Source organism: Dufourea novaeangliae, unplaced genomic scaffold (assembly GCF_001272555.1).
Source record: "Dufourea novaeangliae isolate 0120121106 unplaced genomic scaffold, ASM127255v1 scaffold28, whole genome shotgun sequence".
In the NCBI taxonomy this organism is placed as follows: domain Eukaryota; kingdom Metazoa; phylum Arthropoda; class Insecta; order Hymenoptera; family Halictidae; genus Dufourea; species Dufourea novaeangliae.
In genome coordinates this window covers 462,154-484,448 of record NW_015373917.1, presented here as the reverse complement: position 1 = coordinate 484,448, position 22,295 = coordinate 462,154, and the positions used below count along the sequence as shown (strand labels likewise).

Below are 22,295 nucleotides of genomic sequence, written 5' to 3'. Positions count from 1 at the left end.
TTGTTAAGCGAGTGCTCAAGGATAAATGCTACAAATTTAGAATTTGTTAATTTTTTGCGTTCTTACAAGAAGGATAGAAACGAACCAAGTATTGTAAAACAAACGAAACAAAAAACAAACAAATCTGTCCTTGCCTTAGTTGCATTTGAGGCCGGGCGGGTAAAATCGAGTGCGTTCGATTATTATGCTTTAATTGTAAGAAAAATGGACTGATTCAAAGAAAAAAAAATTCTTTTTATCGTTACGTCCGATCTTACGCTTTATTTGGTCGTCTCCTCTCGCCTCGCGATTGATTTCTCGAAAAAGAAATCAGTGTTTCTATAAATCGAACGATAATGAGATACGGTTGAAAAAAACACAGTTACTCAATACATGTGTTTATTTTATATGGTACAAAAATCATCAAGTCCGCCGCTCTGTCCTTCGTGCCACGAATAATCTTTCCGTTTTTCGTTTCCTGACCAAGGTGTATCAGGTTTTAGGTGTTTGTAATCTTTCCTACCGTGACAATGGACTTAACGGAGCACGCTGGAATATAATAGAAATCTTCGCGTTGAAGTAATATGGCAGCGTCTCGTGTTACTCGAGGACTCGTTTTATACCTGCGTTTACCCCTGATGACTCGCCTAGGTGACGAAGAAATAACGCGAATTTGTTTCATTCCCCGTGACAAATGATTCCAAACAACTCCCCCTTAAGTATTTAAACCCTCCGTTTCGTTCTGTGATTCATCCGTTTTTGTACAGTTTATCTGCTTAGACAGTATATTTGAATTAGTAATTACTTATTTATGACGAAATATTATTTCAGTTTACAAACAATATCCTCTTTATTAGGAACAAAGGAGGACACGATAGATTTTTCGGTAAAAATGATAACGCCTCGTTGCTCATTAATATGCATCTACATTTTAGACCGTTTCTAAACAGTTTACTGTCAGATAGTAACTGCGCGCACGCTCACGCGCGATTTGTACCGAGAGAGAGACACGCACGCCGTTGTACTGGCTTTCGGAATTCTCTGTTTAGGGTGATGTCTAGACAGGATTCTGTGATAAAAATTAAGGTAAAAACCGGTGGATCGATCGTTGATCGACGGTCGTGCTCTTTTTCTTGGTTCCTATTAACTTCTGGCCTACGAATCAAGTTTGTCGCCGCGAACAGTCGTGTAAGAATGCGAGCACGTGGATACGGAGCTCCTCTGATTCGTCGAACTCGTGGAATCACGTGAAACGCACGAGGTTGAGGCGGCGCATGCGCGCCACGAGGTGCCGGCTACTCTGCGGACGTATGGTCGGATGACACTTTACGCCGGTCCTTTCAGACGCAGTCGGGCTGAGGAGGAGGTCAGATCGCGCGATTCGCGCCGGCGACTAGTGACGGAGGTATCTCGTGAACCTCTTAACGTCCAACAAAACAAAAAAAAGCATCTAACGGAAAACAATCGTCCCGTGTGTCGTAACAAGAAGAATACAGAGAATGAGCCGAAATTCGTGACTGTACGAGATAATCGACCTAACCCGGCGTTCGCAACTCCGTTTTTCGCCACGTGAGGACCGTTCCATCCGTTTCGTAGTACGCACGCCGGTACATGTACTTCGATACGGTTCTTTTTTGGCCGCGTTCGGTTTTTTTATGGAATACTTAACGAGAAAGAATCGTCGTTGAATAAGTAACAAGAAAACGGTACCAGCGTATATCGATGTGTTCAACGATATTTCATGAAGATTGTTTGGGAATCTACGCCTATGCTACATTAAGAAGATTCTGATCACTGGTGAACTTAACGAGAGAAAACTTTGAAACGAACGTTGTCATTCGAGGTTTGTGCCCGGTGGAGACAGAGTTAAGAAAAGCCTGGGACTACAACAGGCCATCCCTGGTCCTTCGACCCAGTTCTCAAACCTTTGCCTGATCAAATAAAGACGTAAGTAACTATAATTTCATTGTCAGTTTAATCTCATTAGCTTCTGTCTTCCATTTTGTAAACCTCGTTACATCGAACGATTGTTACATTTAAGTAGTTTCACTATTACTACGAGAATCACTCGTCATTATACTGTGGAGTTTGTGCATTTATAGCATGTACTATTGTGCGTAGCTTTGCCTAGTAGTAAAGGTTAATAAACCTTCACGAGATTCTTATTTATGGCCCGTTGAAGTACCAGAAAAGCCTGTATTAGCATTAAGATCCACGGTTTACATATCCACCCATATATTACGATAGAAAAATATTTCGCGCTACTTTCAAAAATTAGCTAATCTTGTCTGCGGTGACATTCACGATCGATCTGCATCGGAATCCGTGCACGCGACCAGGAAGGCATCTCGTCGCGTCGCGCATCCGCAACAATTTCTTATGTAACTGCAACCCGTTACACAATTAGTTGCAGCACTATGCAGCTATAACTCGAGATAAAGTTCATTTATAGTCCCGATGCCTCTGCGTGTATTATCGTCCGGGTGGAAGCAGACCCCTTTGTTTACAAACAAACTGTGTGATAACGTTCGCAAGGAATGTCATATAAGTGTCGGTGTATAGAAAAGTACCGTGGCTGTTTATCATAGAATACTATCTCGTACAATGTATCGCAATTGTCGATCGAAATTATAACCAGTTATAATCGACAGAGATAGGCGATAGGTTAGATACGTCTGAAATTACGTGCGCCTGAACAGGCCGCCCGCTGTACACAGACGTGTATACGAAATAATTGTTGATAATAGAAAAAGAAAGTGTTAAGGGATCGTGTACAAATGGAATGCAAACGCTACATATAGAAAGGCACGAAGCACGGATGTACACTGCATTTCAGGGAAACGGCTTTATCGTCGAATAAAGAAAGAATATCGACTCGCCTCGATTAGACTAGCTTTATGAGCGGGAAGAGTTGTTAGTACAGTTATTATTTAATCTTCGAACGTTTTGAATGACAGGGACGCGGCGAGGGGCCGATTAGCGGGCTCCTGACCTCATGACACAACAGAAACAATAAATAAATATTACTAGCCGGTTGTGTCGGCTGCGGGCTTTTAACGATTGCCTCCCCCCGCACGCTGGTTATTTTTAACGACAGACCGTAATAAAGAGATATTCCGTCAAACGTGTTCTGTCCTCTAATACATGATTCGGTGCTTGATTAACGTAGTAACGTATTTATGAACTGAATATATTACCAGCCGAAATTTTACCGTCCCGACGAGCTTTAATTTTATAACGTTGAAGCGTCGAATTATCCGTGGCCTTCGGTATTCTTAGATGCACCAATAAGTTTAGCGTCTCTTGTAATATCGAAAACCAAGTGACGCTTCGATGATATTTGCCCTCCGTCCTTCAGCGGCGTCCGCCATTTTTGAGAAAGAAATACGTGGCTTCAGAGTACAACCGGGTACGTATATCACTCAGAATAGTCTATGCAAAACTATTTACATGTACAATAGTAGAAAAAGAAACGCAAAAAAAGTTTATGAAAGTATAGTTTATTGTGACTTCAAAAATCCAATCGTTATACTCAAAGCCTCTGCTGTGATATTTATGATAATCATACTTATTCGCTAGTCGTAGATTTGATTTTTTTTTTGTAATTTTTACTATGGAAACAATCGAACAAACCCATATATGTAAAGCAATGTTGGGCAATGCCTTAGTCGTAGATTTAATTTTTTTTTTTTTGTAAATTTTTACTATGGAAATAGTCGAACAAGACCATACATGTAAAGCAATGCTGGCAGTGCCTCCAATGAATCGTGTTCGAGGCCTGTGTTGGCTGCAGATTTCTTCTGGTAACCGGCTTGACTGCTCTCTTAAAATGTATTTTGCTCGTTTTTAAGAGCGAGCGCGCGCGCGCGCGCGTGCCTCCGCGCAAGCACGCGTTTTCCGGTCACTCGTCTTTTGCAGACGCCTACTTGCGACCGGGCGACGCTGAATGAATTGTTTGCGCATACATACGATTCCCACGCGAGTTCCACAATATATGCATTTCCGGAGAAAGCGCGCGAAGGATACCGTTGCGACTTGTTCCGCCTTAAGGACACGTTGCCATGGATTTCCTTGGAGAAGCACTGTTAAAAGAACTCCCCCTAATTAAACAATGAGTAGACCCAGACCCAACTTAAAATTTTTGATGTCAGGGGCTATTATACCAAGGGCCCCCTTGGTTGAAAATAAGAGGCCAAACAATTTTTGTAATAAAACTCCAAAAATTGAAATTTATTTTAAATAAAACTAAATAACATTTAATCATAACGAACCATGTTTCGTTATATTTTAATAACTATTCTCCGATTTATTTCTACATTTAGTGGGATTTTTAATAATTTCAGAAGGAAAACAGTAAATACAATGGCATTCAGTTATTTTTTTACGTAAATGGGAAGCTTAGATTTGCCCTTGATCCGCCGCTGGGTAGACCCAATTACCAGAAACTGAAACAAAACAGTCGTTGTACAGTTAGAGCTATATAACGGTAAGACATAAAAATCTTTGTTTAATGTTCATGTAATGATCTGCATTTGATCGAATTTACCATATCCCGGTCTAGTGGTAATGATGGAATTTTTATGTAAGATATCTCGAAATGTCATCGTAGATAAGTACGAGCGAGGGAGTAGCTTGTCCCCGTGAATGTATTTACGGGTACAGTTTTGTCGCCCCTTCAGGGTCTTACATAACACACGCGGTTTAAAAGTGCGTGGGACTATTAGTTTCGGGAGCCATGTGAACACGTGACTAACGGATGATGTTACGTCATGGGCTTTTGGGGAACACTAGGCGGTCCCTTTTGCCTGGAAATTACGTAATACGAGTGCCATCGCCTGTCGCCTCGTCCCAACGTTGTTCCGAATGAGATAGATCAGTGTCGCCCTTCGGAGATTCCATTGTAACGTTAAACGCTCTCACTGAAACGTATCTAATTTACTCTTTTTTCGTTGTACAATAAAAACCCTTGAAGATAGACATATTGCTGCTGACATTACATTTTTATATAAAATTATTAACAGCTTATTAGATTGTTCTGTTCTCCTAAATCAAATAAATGTTCACGTACCCACTCATGCAGCCAGACATTCCAATTTGTTCTACCCTAGTTGTTACACATCCAGGTACAACCACACAGATACAATAGCCAGAATATGCAATATAGCCAACAAATTTAATAACCAAATTGAATTTTTCTCAGAAACAATAGATAAAGTCAAAACTTCCATCTACCGGATATTGCGAGAGTAACATTGTATGATTAAACTACTACAAATAGTGTCATACGATGCTTTCTTCTTGTTAAACTTTTGTATAAAATGGGTCTTCCCGTTAATGGCAATAAATTCAAATAAAGTAGAATTAAAACAATGTGACACCATATTCGAACGGGAAATTCATCTTGATTGTCGCGAAATTGTTTACCGAAACGCAACAAACATCGAATTATTTGCGACGGGTTCGTATTTACGTTCCACGCGTCACGGTTCCGCGGATTTATCTAACATTGGATATCCTATGTGTATCAGCCGTCTCATAGCTTATTGTTCCACATACAAATCAACGAAAGTCAAGAGGCTATCTGTAACCGTGCAAAGATTCCAGTATATCTCGAAATAATTATATTCTAAACGCGCAATCTTCTTATCAGAACGTACACAAACATAATATCACCGGAGTCTCGCGCGCGTTACCGATCGACCGTGAAGATCTGCGAAACACACCGTGTTTTCGCCGTTATCGATCAAGACGGACACGGATACGTTTCCATGCATTCTAGAAAACCACGCAAAATTTATCTACGCAGTCGAATATTTCTTTCTTATCTCGATCGATATCATTAGGAACACGGATCGAAACAATTTCCGAGAAATAACGATGGTAATCACCATTACATCAACTACTCATAGGTTATACATGGTTCGAGTGCCTTATGGAAATTTCTGTTTGTTCGAAAATTAACTTAATTACAATTATTAACACTCTTTTTCAGCTGCATCTGTTTAAAATACATTTAAGAATATCAACAACAATCAATTTGTAGGTTATCCTTTTTTTTTTCTTACGGAATTTCCGAGTAAGTGTTTATTCACAATAATATTCATTGTATCGTTGGAATCATGATCGAATGAAAGAAAAACTAAACATATACATATGGGCTAGTATCCAGCAAAAGGTTAAGGCGGTCCTAGTTGGCCTGAAAATTCAATATCCCTAAACGCGTCACTGACGCCCGCGCACGTTTCAATGATTATTAGAGACGTGTCAAGAGCACCGTCGTTGGCGTCAGAATAGTTTTTATCGCATCGACGGTTTTCCCTTTTATCGGGGCAACACAAAAGCATCTCGCGCGATCTACGCGACGTGTTGCGTCTTCTTCATGGTTTCGGCGATTAAACTTTGTCCGGTAAGATTCCGCGGCTGGAGGGTGTACTGTCGGCAAGGATATGTCGGTTATCGGGCTGCTTCGAACCAGAAACGCGATGCGATAACAGTCGGAGGATTCGACCTCAGTGGCGCCTTCGATCGCTGAAAAATACCGGTCTCTGAGAACTGTTACGGTTCGCGTGTAATTGTCACTGTAACAGTCTGTCGATCCGTGTGGATTATCCGATAAAATTTTTTTTTCAGAATTGTTACCCCAAGATGTCACACACACACACGCGTTCTACTCGTGTTCGTTCGTCTGGCAAGGCAGATGACGCGCACGTGGTGTCGGAGAGAGAAAGTTTACGAGCATCGTGATTTTAATGGGGTACCCGGTCAATTTTGTAGATAACCAAGGGATTTGTACACGTGTGTTGTTTTTTTCCCCTCGAATAGCTCAGATTCTCTTCGCTCGTGTCGACGATAGGTTTTTTTCCATCTTCACGAAATAACCCCTTGTAAGGTTAGACTTGGATCTTTTTCGTGTTTTTTTTTTTTAATTGGCAATATTATTTAATTACCTCGTTTATCGTACTTCCTGATTGGTGGCGGTAGGGTCACGTATTGATTTATTGCGTGTGCGCTGTGTAGCGAAAAAAAAAAAGTGTCTCTCAGGGACGACGAAGGATTAACACATATTCGCCAAGGCTATTGCACACACGAGACGTCGTTCGCGATGGAAACTTTGTGCTATAAACAGAAAATATTCAAATATCGCCAACCGGTTTAGCTCTAGCAGCTATACACGCGATGCTTGACATTTTTACGCGCGGTGGTTCTAGCAATACATATATAAAAGGTCAAACCGGTTCCGATGATTTCGTCAATAGTGGAATCTTTGGCTTTCGGGTGAAATGTTTACATTTCCGTGGGTAAATAGTTGCTTGTAGGAGAAAAAGAATTCGGTAGTTTGCTAATCGCTTAACCTCATCTGTGCGCGAAGCCGCAGAGATACAGACGAAAAATTCAACGCGATTCGATACGAAGTCCTCTCTTGCGCGTAATATACATATTCGATAACAAAACAACGCGTGGACGGAGATAACGTAAATTAATGGATATTTTCAATTATAATCGATCCGAAATAATTCCACTACCAATGGATTCTTGTGAATTATCATAGGTCAGGCATGCTCAAAGGTTTCAACGAGTCATTCCGTTATGACACATTAAATTAAGGTCTCCAAATATGTACTCTATTTATATATACTTGATCCTCCATTTACATATCCCGATATATCTCTTTCTCGTTACGTACATTTTTACGTTATTTATACGGCCCGTATTATCGATCGATTATGCAACATGCCACTTTACATAATTCGTATCGATATTACAAAAAGCGGAGGAATGCATGTTCCACGGACAGAAATAATATACACACGTGTGTATCTCTGTTTTGTTATTATCGGTGTATCGTTTCGCGTTAACATAACGACCGATGACACTATTAACATACATTTGACCGCGGCGAGAGTGTACATTTGCAAGAACGCGATTACACACGGATAACCGTTTAATTAAGGATCAACGGGAAAGACGTGCATCGAAATCCAACTGAGAATTAAGCCCAGTCATCCCCTATCTTACGAACATTACTGGCTGCACGCTGATAACACCAGAGTCACGCTATATGTTCCATCCAATACACACATTTTTCGCGTTGCAGTATTTTCGATTGTGTTTATCTGGTTCGAATATCGAAGTCACATGTTCGTTTCCCATTATAACTTCTATCGAAATGTATGTTTCTCTTCTTCTTTTTTTATTTTCTTTTTTTTTATACAGTTTCCCTGGAATCGCCAACGAGATTCCTCCTCTACACGGCCGACTTGTTAATTAACTGTTAATTAATTGTACCCGCCGGGATAAGTTTATCTCGCGTAAAGCCGATTTTTTGTTTCTTTGATCAGCCAACGCGTTTCCGGCTGGGAGAATTTTGCGAAATTTCTGTTGCCTATGATAAGTCAAGGACTCTCCTCGGTATATTTCTCGAACCTTATCGCTCGGCGGATTAGTCGTAGTCTATTTCCACACGTGACTTCCAATAACCCGCGACCCCGACTTATCGGTCCGCGATTGATAGTAATTAACAATAGAAGAGAATTTCATTATAATTGAAATGCGTTCACATTGAAATACCGCGACTTTTTGCTTGCGCGCGACGTTCGGTCAGATAACACCCCGTTCAATATAAATTCCCTGTAATCGCGGGCACGGATTAAAAATAATATTTTATCAATGATACTCGTTGACTTGTAACGTGTGTCTGCCCTCGCGACGCCCGGTTTCATTTGTTTGAATGAAATTTCACAGAAAGCATTGCGTACTCTTCAATAAACCGACAAAAAAGAATTCCAACGTATACATACCCTCGCGAGAAAACTCGCGGCTTTCGCTAGGGGAAAAGGTGACGAAGAAGAAGGGCCTTCTAGGTAAATTTATTTCAGGTACTGAAATAAATGTTAAATCGAATGTTAATTTCACATAAATTTCATTAATTCCCGATACCAAGTGATAGGAGGCCCTTCCCCTACACCAATTTTTCGCCTAGTGGAACTTACACCGTGGAAGTTGAAGTTGCTCGTGGGTGTACACGCATTTCAGAATGACGGTCGGAAAATACAATATTCGTAGGAAAATAACGGTCGAAAGCTCTTCGAGTCACCGAGAGGACGAAGTAAATACAATAGAAGAAAGTAAACCATGGATCAAGTTTCTTGACGATCCCACCAGACAGTTATTTTAAGCAGCGGCGTTTAGCGGCTAGACGCCACAAACAGCCGAGCATCGATTTGTTCGCAGCACACGTGGGTACAGTCTCGTGCCTGGATCTCTCACGTATGTTGTTTGTAGCTGCAAACGTTTTCTCACTGCATCAATTAAGTACTTGGACACGATGACGGGGTCGATAGGCACGGGAACAATCAAAGAAAACCAAATGTTTTTTTTTTCCGTTTGAAAACTTTCACGCACAAGCGAGCCCGTTCTTTGATATTCGACTCGACACAACCGGTCCATTTCCGTCCCTTAGAAGGTAGACGATTGGATCGGTTCCAAGGGCGTAACGTGTCTCGGTGTATGTAGCGTTTAGAAGATGCGTCCCGCTAATTTTAACCCGGCGCAAGTTCGAAATAGCATGACGGGCTGCGCAATTTTCTCGTCCGAGTCACGAAACATGAACATGCCTTCTTCCATGACTACGTACACCAGGATCGAGATACGTTATTTCTAACGTACTTTCGGTATCGATTAGTCATGCCAAATTGTACGTGGGGTTATGAACAAAAAATCACTTTACCGATCGATCATGGACGGGTGTTGTCTAGGTTTATCGATAGTAAAACAAGAGGGACTGGGACAGACGTGTGGGAAACAAGCAGAATCGACAGTGCGTTTCGTCTGGATCAGGAGACGGTTCCCTGCGTTATCTCGTCTGTGTCCCGTTCACAGTGATTCAAGATAGTTGAAACGCACACGTATGTATTTGTAACGGGGTACAATCTGTCCGTGAGTTATGAAATATCACGAAGATGCATCGACGCGAGCGTGATCGGTGATTATCTAGACTTTGAGTTGTTCTTTATCGTGTCCCTCAACGCCCCTGGCTCGCGCAAGAATAGACTTGATTTCTTTTTTTTTTTTTTCGACGTCGGTTCCGCTTCCCGTACTTTTCCTCTTTGCACGATACGCCTTAAATAGCGCCGGAGTAATTTATAAAACTGTTACATCACTCGACCGGTCTCTCGCGCAACGTTTTTTTCGGATACAATGCGAACTCGTGATAATACACTTAGACTGTAAATACCGCGTTCCAAATTTAACTCATCAGAGAGTGAACTACACTCGTGACAATTGAACCGTAATAGTGAATTACCGATTAGTCGAGTTTATTGTTTTAAGACGGTAAGTACGCGGAATAAAAATAAATCCGTGTATCAACGAACGTCGTTTGGTATTCCCTGACGGAGCTTGTAACCTGTGTAACCCCCCCCCCCCTGTGTCATCTCTTTATGGATTCCTGTCGCGTAAACATACGAGGATAGGTTGTAAAGCACAGTCGTTCTTGTATCTGCCGTTTTATTCGTTTCGAGAACTGGAACAATGTCGTGTCCAAGAACAGACGACGAAAAACAATTTATCCAGTGGCTGTGTAGATTTCTGCGTCGAATAATCGATATACCGGTACACGTTCCGATGGCCCGTGAATCGTATGTCGTACACTATGAAATGAGTAGAGAAGTCGCTTTCGATGAAATTCGAAATTCGACTGTACGAGCTTGCGTTCGAAATCAAGCGTATATGGAAGCATTTAGAAAATAACTTTCGGGTCAAACGTAAGCTCGCGACGAAGTTCGCACGGTATAAAGGTCAATTTTGATTCCGTTGCATCGTGACTCGATTCACCAGTGCACTCGTTGTTTCGATCTTTTATGCGCCATCTTTATTTCGTCTTAATTAATCGGTTATCAGCTGAAAAACAATTATTGTGCAAGAATGCGAAGAAGTTTCACATTAAATAACGGAAAATTCATTCCTGGAAACGGCTGCGTGTTGTTGTTGTTATTGTTGTCACAGCTCGCAGGTTAAGAAGTTAACAAGACAAAATTCTTCGTCGCGATAAGCCCTGAGGAGGAGAGGGATACGCGAAAAAAAATCACAATGACACGACCGATGCAGTCGTATGTGCACGCGGATAGAAACTGTGAGTCTCGAAAATGTGACCAACGAGGTCTGACGGCGGGAAAAGTACGATAAGAGAGACGTTCTCCGTTTCTTTTTTCGGATTGTGTTTTGAGTAGAGCAAGTACTACTGTGCGTCGGACCTTGGCATCTCCGTTCACGTAACGATAAACAATGCATAAGCGTGTTTCGCGTAGTGTGACCTATACCCTTCGTTATTCCGCGACACACTCGAGGACAGAGAGTTATGCATAATGCTCTCGTGAAACGCTTCTTTTTCGCGACGTTCATTAAAAGTCATATCAACCTTTTCTTTTTTTAGCACGTCGTCGGTCGCGACTATTAACTAATACCAAGTGTACATACGTTACATTAAAGAGCAGCGATCTTTAACACTATTTTGTCACCTGTGCACGGATGACACAATTGCATAAATGTAAGTGCAATGGTATCGCCGTTTCTGTTTCGGTTTCAGCAGAGATACGAAAAAGGTGGATTGTTTTTTTTTTTTTACCGTTACAGCCAGTTCAGACGACACGATTTTTTGACCAAATTGGTAATAGTCGAAAGCAACATTCATGTATAGACGATAAAGCGCGCTGCGGCAGCCATCTTTGTTGTTTGTGGACCTTATATGAATTTGGAGTTTTCTATTCTTGTTCCCCTATACACACGTACTCTCACGAGCAAATTCGAATAATTTTATATGAACAACTGATATACATGTTAAATTGAATGTTAATTTGGCATGAATTCCAATAATTCCCAATACCAAGTGGTAGGAGGCCCTTTCCCTACGTTACTTTTTTCCCTAGTGGAAGCCGACTTTGCTCGTGAGAGTACATACAGAGGAAGTAAGCATACGTGTGAAAGTTGTATTTTCGGTGAAGAGACGGAATCGTGTGTGTACACTGCTTTATTATGAAAATTATCGAATCGGTCGAAAACTGTATCATCTGACCGGTCTGCTTAGACGTCGACGAACTGATTTAAAGAGGTGACCGTACAATAGAAAATGACCGACCGTCGTATGGTACAGTCGAGTTGTCTGAAACACGAAACGTCCAATTCACGATACCGGTTGATCTCCTGTACTTGTGTGTGGGTGTTGGCGCGCTTGTTCCGGTCTGGTACATGTCGAGAGTATAGTTTTGCGAGCGAGTCTCCTCGAGGGACGGCGGGAGAAGAGACTATTGCCATACTTAAGAGTCGTAATTCTACTCCACGGAGTAATATGACTACATGCACCTATCTGAGGGGGAGGGCGACACATGTAGAAGACCCGTCATACACCGCGATAGAGTAGTGTATATCCACGGTCCTCTCGGACGTGTGTTGTCCTTTAAACAAGAGCAACAATTAAATTAGTGGACACCACCGGATAATTACCGGTCAGCTGACAGTCGAAGGTCGAGTGTATACGTTACAATAAGAGTATCTAACGAGCGTTGTTCGAAGAACATAACACCATCGGAAGGACATCGATATGTGTTGTGTTAACTGATCGATAATGTAAGTACACATGTGTAAAATCGGTCGAACTACACGATTGGGCGACTGACCCGAAATATTAATTTACGCGCTGAAATTTCATCGAACATAGGAATTTAGAATGATAAATACCTATTTGTTTGAGGGGAGTTTCGTTTTAATGTACCCGATGTCAATGCACTTTTGCCTGTACAGGTTTCTAGCTCTATTTACTCGGAAAAATACATACGCGACTACCGACGCTCGCAAGTCGGTCAACAGACTGAGTCAGCTCATTCTGCAACCCAGAGATAAAATTTCATTGAAATCTATAGATGGACTTAGTCCCCTTTTTGGCGTGTACACATACTTTCCTACGCGCGCGCGCTATGTTCTTCAAATATTTGCTCAGCGCAAAGGGTACAAGTCGACGTTTCATGTTAGTCAGTGGCTCACGTGATCGGAGTTGGTTGACGAAACGTTTTTTGGCGAACGTGCACTGTGTATTCATAGTTATTAAATATTTGGCTTTGGAACGTTCAAGCACCATCGGATTCCAATTTCCGCCAGTACGACCGCCGAAGTGAAATTGAGTTCACGTCGATTACCTGATTCGCGACGGCGCGATAAACGAATCGAGAAACTTCCGTGGAATCCATCGCGAAATAGACTTTTTGTCGTCACGTCGTTTTAAAACAACCTCTCTACTTTTATTTGTGAGTAATATATTTTGCCCAAATATTTGACTTGCAGAAGAATATCCTAATTACGTCGGATGTCAAAGCTGTTGATTCTCTCAGACTTACAAGTCCTTAGATTAGATCTCAGTGCCCTTCGAATACATATACACTATCGTTCGATGAACGTGAGTTCAAACAGAAGGTTATTTATTCTAAATTAAACTATATAATTTGAATCATTTTCGTTTCAGATCTAGATGTGTTCCATAGCGATGCCAGCCGAGCTGCTTCTGGGGCATAGTCCTCCAGTGTACAGCCCGTTGCTGTACAGACCGTTGGTGGTGACGGCACCGACCATTACCAGCAGGTCGGTGCCGCCCAGAATAAGGCCGTGTCTGTCGTCCGGTTCCCTGGCCATCGACAGCATACGTAGCAGCAACGATGGTAACAACAAGCAAAAGAAAAGGGTGGTGTTCGCCGACGATCGCGGTCGTCCTCTTACTCAGGTAGAGACACCTCTTCGGACTAATCTCCTCTTTGGACAGAGATCCCGCGAGAGGAAATAAAACGGACATTTAATATCTGCCTGTTTTGTATGTACCAGGTTCGAGTGATGTCCGAGCCCAGCAACGTTCCGCCGCTCTGGAGCACGGCATACCTGGCCGGCTTAACGGGACGGCTTCTTCACACGAAAATTGACAGCGACGAGCCCAGCGAGCTGGTGTCCCCGTGGCAGGTGACGTTTCCCCAGCCGGCTAGCGATTACCTCGCGTTCCGCCGGAAGCTCGACCAGGAGAATGTTAGTTTGGAAAATGTGATAGTGAGGGAGTCGGAACAGTGTTTGGTCGGTACCGTGAAGGTGCGGAATCTCGCGTACGACAAAGAGGTCGTTGTTAGGGCGAGCAACGATTCCTGGAAGACCCACGAGGACGTGCACTGCACCTACGTCGAGCAACCGGGAGCCCCAGCTTTGATACTCTACGACACCTTTCGGTTTCGTTTGACCCTGCCGTTGAAGTCAAACGTGGTCGAGTTCTGCGGGAGGTATCGGACCGACGGGAAAGAGTACTGGGACAACAACGAGGGAAAGAACTTCATTGTTCGCAAGAAACTGGAGGTGTGTACGGTGGAGGACGCAACGGCGTACGGTAGCGGGGACTGCGAACCTTTTGGAAAGGTTTTTAGTGGCCTCCTATTGCCCAGACGGCTAGCTTCACCAGGCGTCTGAGCCAGTCTGAGGGCTTCGATGAAGTTAGCTGGACGGATTACCTATTCCAAAAGTGTTAGTTACCATTTTATAATAGTTGCTGCTTAACTATCGAAATCCATTTCTGTGACAACTACCATTGAAACGACTCTGTACACAGTGTTCCCTCGCCTCGCGGGCGGGGCGGGGTAATACTGTAATTCCGCGGACCTCATTGTACTAGTCTGTGTTCTTCAGAAGGTTGGTTTTCGCGTTACAGCCTCGAGCGCCACCGAAACGGTACGATATCCTGACCACCGCCGCGTGCGACGGTTTCGCCAGCAACGGGATACGGGACAGCATACCACGCATCTCGGACGCCACCCGTGCGAACGTGCGCACGTGGAGCGAGTTCGCGTCCTGGCATCATCTAACGAACGACGCGCCGTACTGGTGAACCACGCGGTGTACCCTCTCGTCAAACGATGTGTACGAAGTCGTACGAAAATTCTTCCAGTTTTTACTTGGCTAATTGTCGAGGCGTAGATCACGCGGGACGGAGGCCGCACCGTGTCACCACTCACTCACACACACACACGCGCACATACACACACACAAACCACGGACGTGCGCCGCAGCACGACACACACGACGAGGGAGACACGGTCGTATGAAGCGTGTGTGTCAACTGACTGGCGCCAGGAATCTAGACGGGGAGCGGCGGATAGGAGAATATTGACGAATGAAGGGGAAGAGAGGCGATATGGACACGACACAAGTGTTGAAAAGCTATGATATACCAGGGATATGTACTACGCTCTCGCGCGCGGAAGGGAAAGTCATCGCGAGATTGGAGGACGATTAGAGCGCGGCGCGGACCGGAGAGGAGGCCCACCGGTCGCACGTTACTTCTACGGTAAGTTGATCTTGTACCCGATGCACCGCAGATACACCGATCCTGAATTCGATCGAGAATCTTTATATAGCATGTTAGTTGTAATCACTTCTTGGAACACGCAGCCTTCACGTTATTCAGGATCAGGTGGGTTTTACTGTCTACGCACCCTTTAGTGCAGGGTGTTCCATAAGTCAATGGTGGCCACAATTTGTCAGAATAGGAGTTATATACTGCGAATCCTCGATAAGAGTTCAAAGGCTCCTCTGCACTGAACATTAAATATTTCATAAACCATATGCGACTGAAACAAATATCATTGGCTTCGGAATTCCAAGCTCCGTCACTGTGCTAAACCTCATTAAAAAGTCAAAGTTACACCTGGGGACCACTGCTTGTTAGTGCTGGGGAGCCTTCGAACATTTATCGAGGATTTACTGTATCGCCTATCGGAAATACTCGAGAGACCCATCCTCTATTGGAACGGTATTAAATTGTGATTTTCCGTTACAGTCTGCATGTATATCACAGTGCATAGTAAAGTCGGCGAACTTCGAGAGAAAAAGAGCACAAAAGCACCCGTACATATGGGACACCCTGTATTACCAAGTGGCTGATCTAGTAATATGTAGTATTATCAAATGGGATTCAATTCGATTCAATATATCTTATCTAGTCTTTCATCCTATCAAACGGGGATTATAAGGATGAAGAGATTGCCAATCACTCTAACTGTTCGACATTAGTGTTCTCCATTTATCATCGTTTAGCTACTCAGATAGAAAGGTGAATCCTAAAGACTGCTTCCCACTACAAGGCACGAGAGCGATATTCATGCAGGAACAGTTACTTGAATCCGAGATTTTGCTATTCCTATAGGCCTATAAACTTAGTAAGAAATTCGTTTTCGGTTTTTATGTCGCTCGTAGAATACCAACGTCGCAAGAGAGACACGATCCTTCTTTTTATGGACTCTCGTCCTTGCACGCGAGAAGCGGCGAGAGGATCACACAGGGAACAAGCGGGGAAGGTTAGAAATCGCGCGTGGCGTACAAGTTGCTCAATTACACATGATTTTGGCGATTCCTGTCGCGGTGTACGCCACATTTTCGTTGTTTCCTTATATGACTTTCTAAAGTTGAAAAAATCGCCTCGAAAAATCTTCGGAAGAACTGACACGGCGACGACAGACGGACGGGCAGCACCTTTTCACGCGGGTCCGCGTGCAGACGTGTACTTTCTCTCTATAAATAACAATCTGCCGTGCCACGGACGATAACAGTCGCGACCGGGCCGAGTCGCCTGACTCTAATCGCCTTAACTAAAGGTTGTTACCACGCATAACGAGATAAATTCGTTGCCCTCCCTCTCTCCCCCCCCCCCTTGAGTCTTCGTATGTTTCATCGACGTTTCTTCGAGTCTGTTTCGCACTTGTCCGAATCGGTTTAGCGTGAATATTTAGAAGGATTAAAAGATCAAATCGGAAAAATTCGCGATAGTATTATGTTTCTATGACCATACGAAAATAGTGGAAGCAGGGAAGGTTTGGCCCGCTGGATTTCGTTATCTCGAGCGGCTGTATATTCAAAATGTTCTTCTATTCGATAATTCCAAGCAAGCAGCGATTAATTGAGCGAATGTGAGACCCCTTTTACGCTATAAATTCGTACAAGACGCGCTCGTGTCTATCCTACGATTTCAGCCAGAGATATTAGCATTGCGGAACTTTCCACGATTAAGTCTGACTAATTCTACAAAAGCATTAATTACAGTAACTTGTTGTTTCAACAAACGTCCGACGAATTGTGCCGCAATCAGATGTGAATTCAGAAAAATCAAGGTTGAACTGCAGTTTTATTTTTTCGAAAGAAAAAAAATTTGTTTATTTTAACGAAGATACCGCCAGTGTCATACACTGATAACATTGCTTTTTATCTGTGGTAGGCTTGCTTCTTTATAATAAAGATAAATTAAATCCACTCGCAAAGAAAAAGAGAAGGAATCCAATCGTTTTCTTTTCTTTTTTTGTCGATCGAATTCGTCGTCCTTGTAGGTTCGAACCGGACGCGTTTTCCATTCACACCGACGATCTAATGTACAGACGTAACCGTGACGATAATTTCGGATTTACCTTGAGCACCTCACAGATCTCGCGCCAGTGTTTTTATGGTCGGAAAGAACGAACACGCCGAGATCCTTGGCCTACTGCCAAGAGGAGACTGACATATGCGGACGTTTTCTGCATAAAATGTGTGTTTGCACAAAACGGAATATTGGAGGGACACTTTCCTTTCAACGCGTATACGTAACCATTGTGGCGGTACACCCGCTTTGTCTAAACAAATCGCTGGACTCGATTCCGTTTTGGCTGGACGAAAAAAGCTTGCGAAACGACCCCGTTTATGCGCGCATTAACCTACTTCTCGAGGCATTGTTAAATCAGCTTTACACTCTGGCGCCACTGCTTACAGCTGCTCCAAAAGCTGCAACAGGTGACGACAAGGTTACGTCATGTGACGTGTCGTGTTCGACTAATCACTGCAGCGAGACATATCGCTCGTTTGCTGTAATAACTACTGTAATTTTCACAAATCACGATTTTAGGAAAAACGGTGTTTTAGGCCGGGATACATAGTCACTACTTATTCTTCAGCAAATGCTTAGGTCCCCAGTTATGAATGTGTAGTCCATACGTATACACGTATTTATTCATAACTGGGGACTTAAACATTTGCTTAAGAATAAGTAGTGACTATGAATCCCGGCCTTAGTGTCCTGACGGGGTAAATTTTGGAATTGTTTACTTACAGGATTCAACCGACAAGAAGTATAAACAACAATTTTTTTTACTATACTAATAACTGAAAAACTGCTATTTTATATCATTATTGCAGTTAATGAGTGACATGATGATGATCATGTTCCATTAATTATAAACTCTGGTTTCATACTTTTGGCCGTTAGTATTGTACGTGGTAGTGACGTGTTACCCAAGGGAATCGACCTTCCGAAGAATCGGATCGTAATCGAACATCTCTAGTGTCGACTTCCCAGAAGTGCATACGTGTATTACATGGTTTACAATCTAGAACTCGTACATGACCACTACTCTCTGTGTATCCTACCGGTCGAGGCGTGGTTGGTGAAAAGTGGCGACGCAGGCTCGTACATATCGCATCTTGTCGCGTTTACAACCGTGGTGTGTGCCGCCGCGGCACCACGCCTCGTGTGCCCATTGTGCGAAAACTGTAAGACGTCTAGACGTGTGGGCTGACCTGGGTGTAATCTCGTCACCCAGCCACTACGGAACGCGGTATCCTCCAGGGCAGTCCTTATCCCAATCTGGACTTTCAATCCGTTCGAGATTCGAATTCCTATCGGATTCTTTAAATACACACGTTCATAACATCCAGGCGAAATTTCGATCGTGCGGTTGTTTTCGTTCGAATTACGATCAGTTTTAGCCTGTGCCCGATACGGATTTATTACGTACGCGCCACTCGAGAATAACTCGTACAGATACGATAAAGACCATAAATCCGTGATACGATAATATATGTATCCTAAATTACCTCACTGATAAGTAGATATATACGAAATGGAGAGTGAAATTGTAGTTTCGGAAACAAACGGTACCGATTAGAGCTGGTAGATATATATGTATTTAAATGATATATTAATTAGGGAAAATGGTAAAAATAGTAACGACGCGTGTACTATGGGAGTTCAAGGGCAATCGTTTCTGGAGCCGAGGTCGAACCGCGGACGGCCATCAAGCGCCGCTTTAGCGACCTTCGCGTCACTCACAACCTGTTAAACACAATTGATTGTACTATTAAGTGAACGACTTGAAATATAGTTTCCGTTTCTTTCGTTCCAGATAGCAACGTGCACACACACACACGCAACGATCTACACCATCAGCAGCCGTGCAACAGCGAAGCAAAAAACACGCAAAGAACGCGCCCTCTACGATCATCGGAATTATTGGGTTCACACGAAGGCTTTTCCCTCCGCCCCCAGCTGCCAACACGGAGAATTGCCATATGTGTCGTCTTCGTCTCGTTCGTCGTCTTCTTCCTTCTCCACTTCCTCTTTCCTGGAACTTGGCCGCGAAAGCCGAGGATAATGTCCGTCAAGATAAGTTTCCATCTTTCGAGTTGACCAAAATCTCGCTGGTCTCGTCCATTCCTATTTCTCGAAACTACTATTACTGTCTTCCCCTTCTTTCTCTGTATCCTCTCTATCTATATATCTCTCTTTCTATTCCTCGTTTATCTTTTTCGAGTCCCTGCCAGTGTCGTACGAACTTACACGGGTTATTGTTTTTTTTTTTTTTTTTTTTTTTTTTTTTTTTTTTTTTTAAATTATTGGGTTCCTCTTGGGTAGGGTGGGTCGAGGGTTGTTATTTATTTAGTATGTAACGCGCGATGAACAAGCTCGATAAAAGTCTGTTGCAACGAGGAGAAACGTGCGCTGCGAGCGGTTTCGGGCGAAACTGATCACGATCCGTTTGTTTGTCGTCTGGGGATCAACGACTACGCGGAAACATCGTTTTATATGTACATTTTTCTTTCGAGTAGTGTTTGTTCCGCGTGAAAGTTCGTGACGTTTCGAACGTAACCGCTCGTGAGGACAGCAGTGCAACTGTAGAAACATTTTATCGGGACGAGGTCGACTGCGATTGTCAACAATGTTGCACGCAACATCCGACACAGTTACGAAAGTGCGGACGCTTATGTCAAGAAGCGTGTACACCTGTCCATCCGCGTTGTCTTCCTGATCGTCTCGCCGGTGCTAACCGATATTGTCTCTTTTTCTTTTCTTCGTGCAATCGGTGTTAACGCTGTAACTGGGACCAGAGCGGTTGCATAACCATTTTCCTACACGCGTTAATCCCCTATTGGTCATTATTATCGTCTTGTAAATTGGTATCGGCACTAAACGCCTACGAGCAGAGCATTTTCTCTTCGAATGCGATGGCCCCTCCGTCTGCGAAACAAATTCAGTCTCAGACCAATACGCGTGCATAGAATATTCTCTATGAATTTTTAATCATTTTATTGATCCCATTGTGAGCTTCACTTAGAGATCATGTATTACGTTCGATTCGCGTTGATTCCGTACTGTATTTCGTTTCTGATTGTACGAGTACACGACACGCGTCGATCACAGGTTAAAGCGTTCCTCGATTACGATCAATTGCTCGAACGATTCTTACCGGTGTGGTCATCGCACCTGTTGGTAAGGACTGTTCCTCGAGCAGTGTTGTGTATATAACAATAATACATATATACACACGATATTTGCACACGTATCGAACCATACGTCTCTGGTACCACTCTACGTTGCACGTTCCACGATATCGAGTGGTCGGCAAAGTATCAAAGCCACCCGGAGACGTTATCTCGTACGAGTTCGAGGTGGAGATTAAAATTCCATTCGCGGGGCTATCGCGAAAACGATATACGTATGTACAACCGTGTTTTACGAAAAGCACAAGTGCGTTCTTATCGGCCCGATATTGTTCCGTTCGACGAAAAGAATTTTTGCACTCAACAAATGCCCACATCGATATTAACCCTTTGCAACTCGGCATTTCCTAATTCCCTGTACAATTTTGTCCCTTCGGAGGGAATAATCTAGGACAAAGAGTCTACACAATTATTACTCTAGAGGCCTTCTGGACGAAATTATTCCAACGTTTCGCCAGCATCGTGCGTCAGCTTCATCAGGACGGTTGGAACGTCACTTTGGGTACTTAGAATATATCTAAGTAGTATCTCCTGCCAATACTCAGAAATTGTATAGAGTTATCAGAGATTAATCATGAGATACAACAGAAAGTCTCACTGATATCATACCAGTGCATTGTTTAGCCCCTGATGAAGTTACCCATGCTGGCAAAACGTTGTTGTTTCTTCTCCAACAGTAATAACTGCATAACAGCTAGCAACGAAAGTCTCAGATCTCTGAAATTACACCGATCAGAATCGTCGAAAGAATTTTTGCTGGAGGTCGATCGTCACGATACAGGGTGACATTCTGTGTCCTTTATCTGTATCCTTGTTTCGAATTACATTTGCAGTGTGTATGTACATATGTGTGTGCGTGAGTTAGTGAGTGAATGCACGTAGTAACGCGAGACGACGAAATTCAGTCCACTCTCTTTTGCTTTCTTCTCTATTGTTTCCAAGAAGAGGCAGAAAAAGCAAGAGTCGCTGCTATTATTATCGCATGCCTTTGCGGCCACGATACGGCACGTACGACTGGCTCGTACGAGAATACCCAGACACACACACACACACATTACTATGTCCGTCTACCACCTCTTCTCGGTCGTTCGCATCGTACAGATACTCAGGAAACGAGATTTTTCTTTGCAGGGACGTTCCCGTGGTTACGGTGGTACAAAACGGCGTGGAAGCACGTGTGATAATCGTGGGGGAGGTCGTGTTGTAGAGTGAACGTGATGAATGCATTTAGGGCACATCTCTGTGAACCAGGACCTACGACGATTGGGTCCGTAGATGGCTTCCGTCCAACCCCTCGGAAAGGAGCGATCCTCGCGAACAGAACTCGTGTGCACGAAACGTTGGACGCTAGACTGCTAGCTGGGCATTAGAACCGGATATCATAGTCGATGGATGTCGAATCTGTTAGGCGTTTTTCGCTATCGAAGAATTGTAATTAGCGTTGGTTCGTTTAGAAGGACGTTTCGAAAGATATTTAATTTTTTGACTGACAGGATATAACAGTGCCTTTGTAAATAATAGAATAGGAAATATACTCTGTGCGCGTTCACTTTTTTCCAGGGGGTACCTATACGAGATGTATTCTCAGAAACAAGTGTATAATTAGCTAGACGAAGCGATTTTTTACTTCGATGAAAGGATAATAATACTGCGCTCGAAACGTCAAGTACTTCTAAACGACCCAACGGGGTTGTCTCATTCAGCTCTATACTAATAGTAGT

At 43.2% G+C, this 22,295-nt stretch overlaps 1 protein-coding gene across 1 annotated transcript; it reads left to right on the top strand.

Annotated features, from left to right (window-relative positions):
- Nucleotides 1–1,336: 1,336 nt before the first annotated feature.
- On the top strand, nt 1,337–19,528 carry LOC107194281 (protein phosphatase 1 regulatory subunit 3C-B). The gene is made up of 5 exons (XM_015583879.1): nt 1,337–1,926; nt 13,490–13,744; nt 13,843–14,355; nt 14,705–15,340; nt 19,200–19,528. Exons 2-4 carry the CDS (start codon nt 13,496–13,498, stop codon nt 14,879–14,881), a joined length of 939 nt encoding a protein of 312 aa, XP_015439365.1. The 5' UTR covers nt 1,337–1,926; nt 13,490–13,495; the 3' UTR covers nt 14,882–15,340; nt 19,200–19,528.
- The last annotated feature ends 2,767 nt before the right edge of the window (nt 19,529–22,295 follow it).

Coding starts and splice junctions, on each gene's coding strand:
- LOC107194281 (XM_015583879.1), top strand. CDS start 13,496: ATGTGTTCCATAGCGATGCCAGCCGAGCTGCTTCTGGGGCATAGTCCT. Junction 13,745..13,842: donor GCGGTCGTCCTCTTACTCAG/GTAGAGACACCT, acceptor TGTATGTACCAG/GTTCGAGTGATGTCCGAGCC. Junction 14,356..14,704: donor TTGTTCGCAAGAAACTGGAG/GTGTGTACGGTG, acceptor TTCGCGTTACAG/CCTCGAGCGCCACCGAAACG.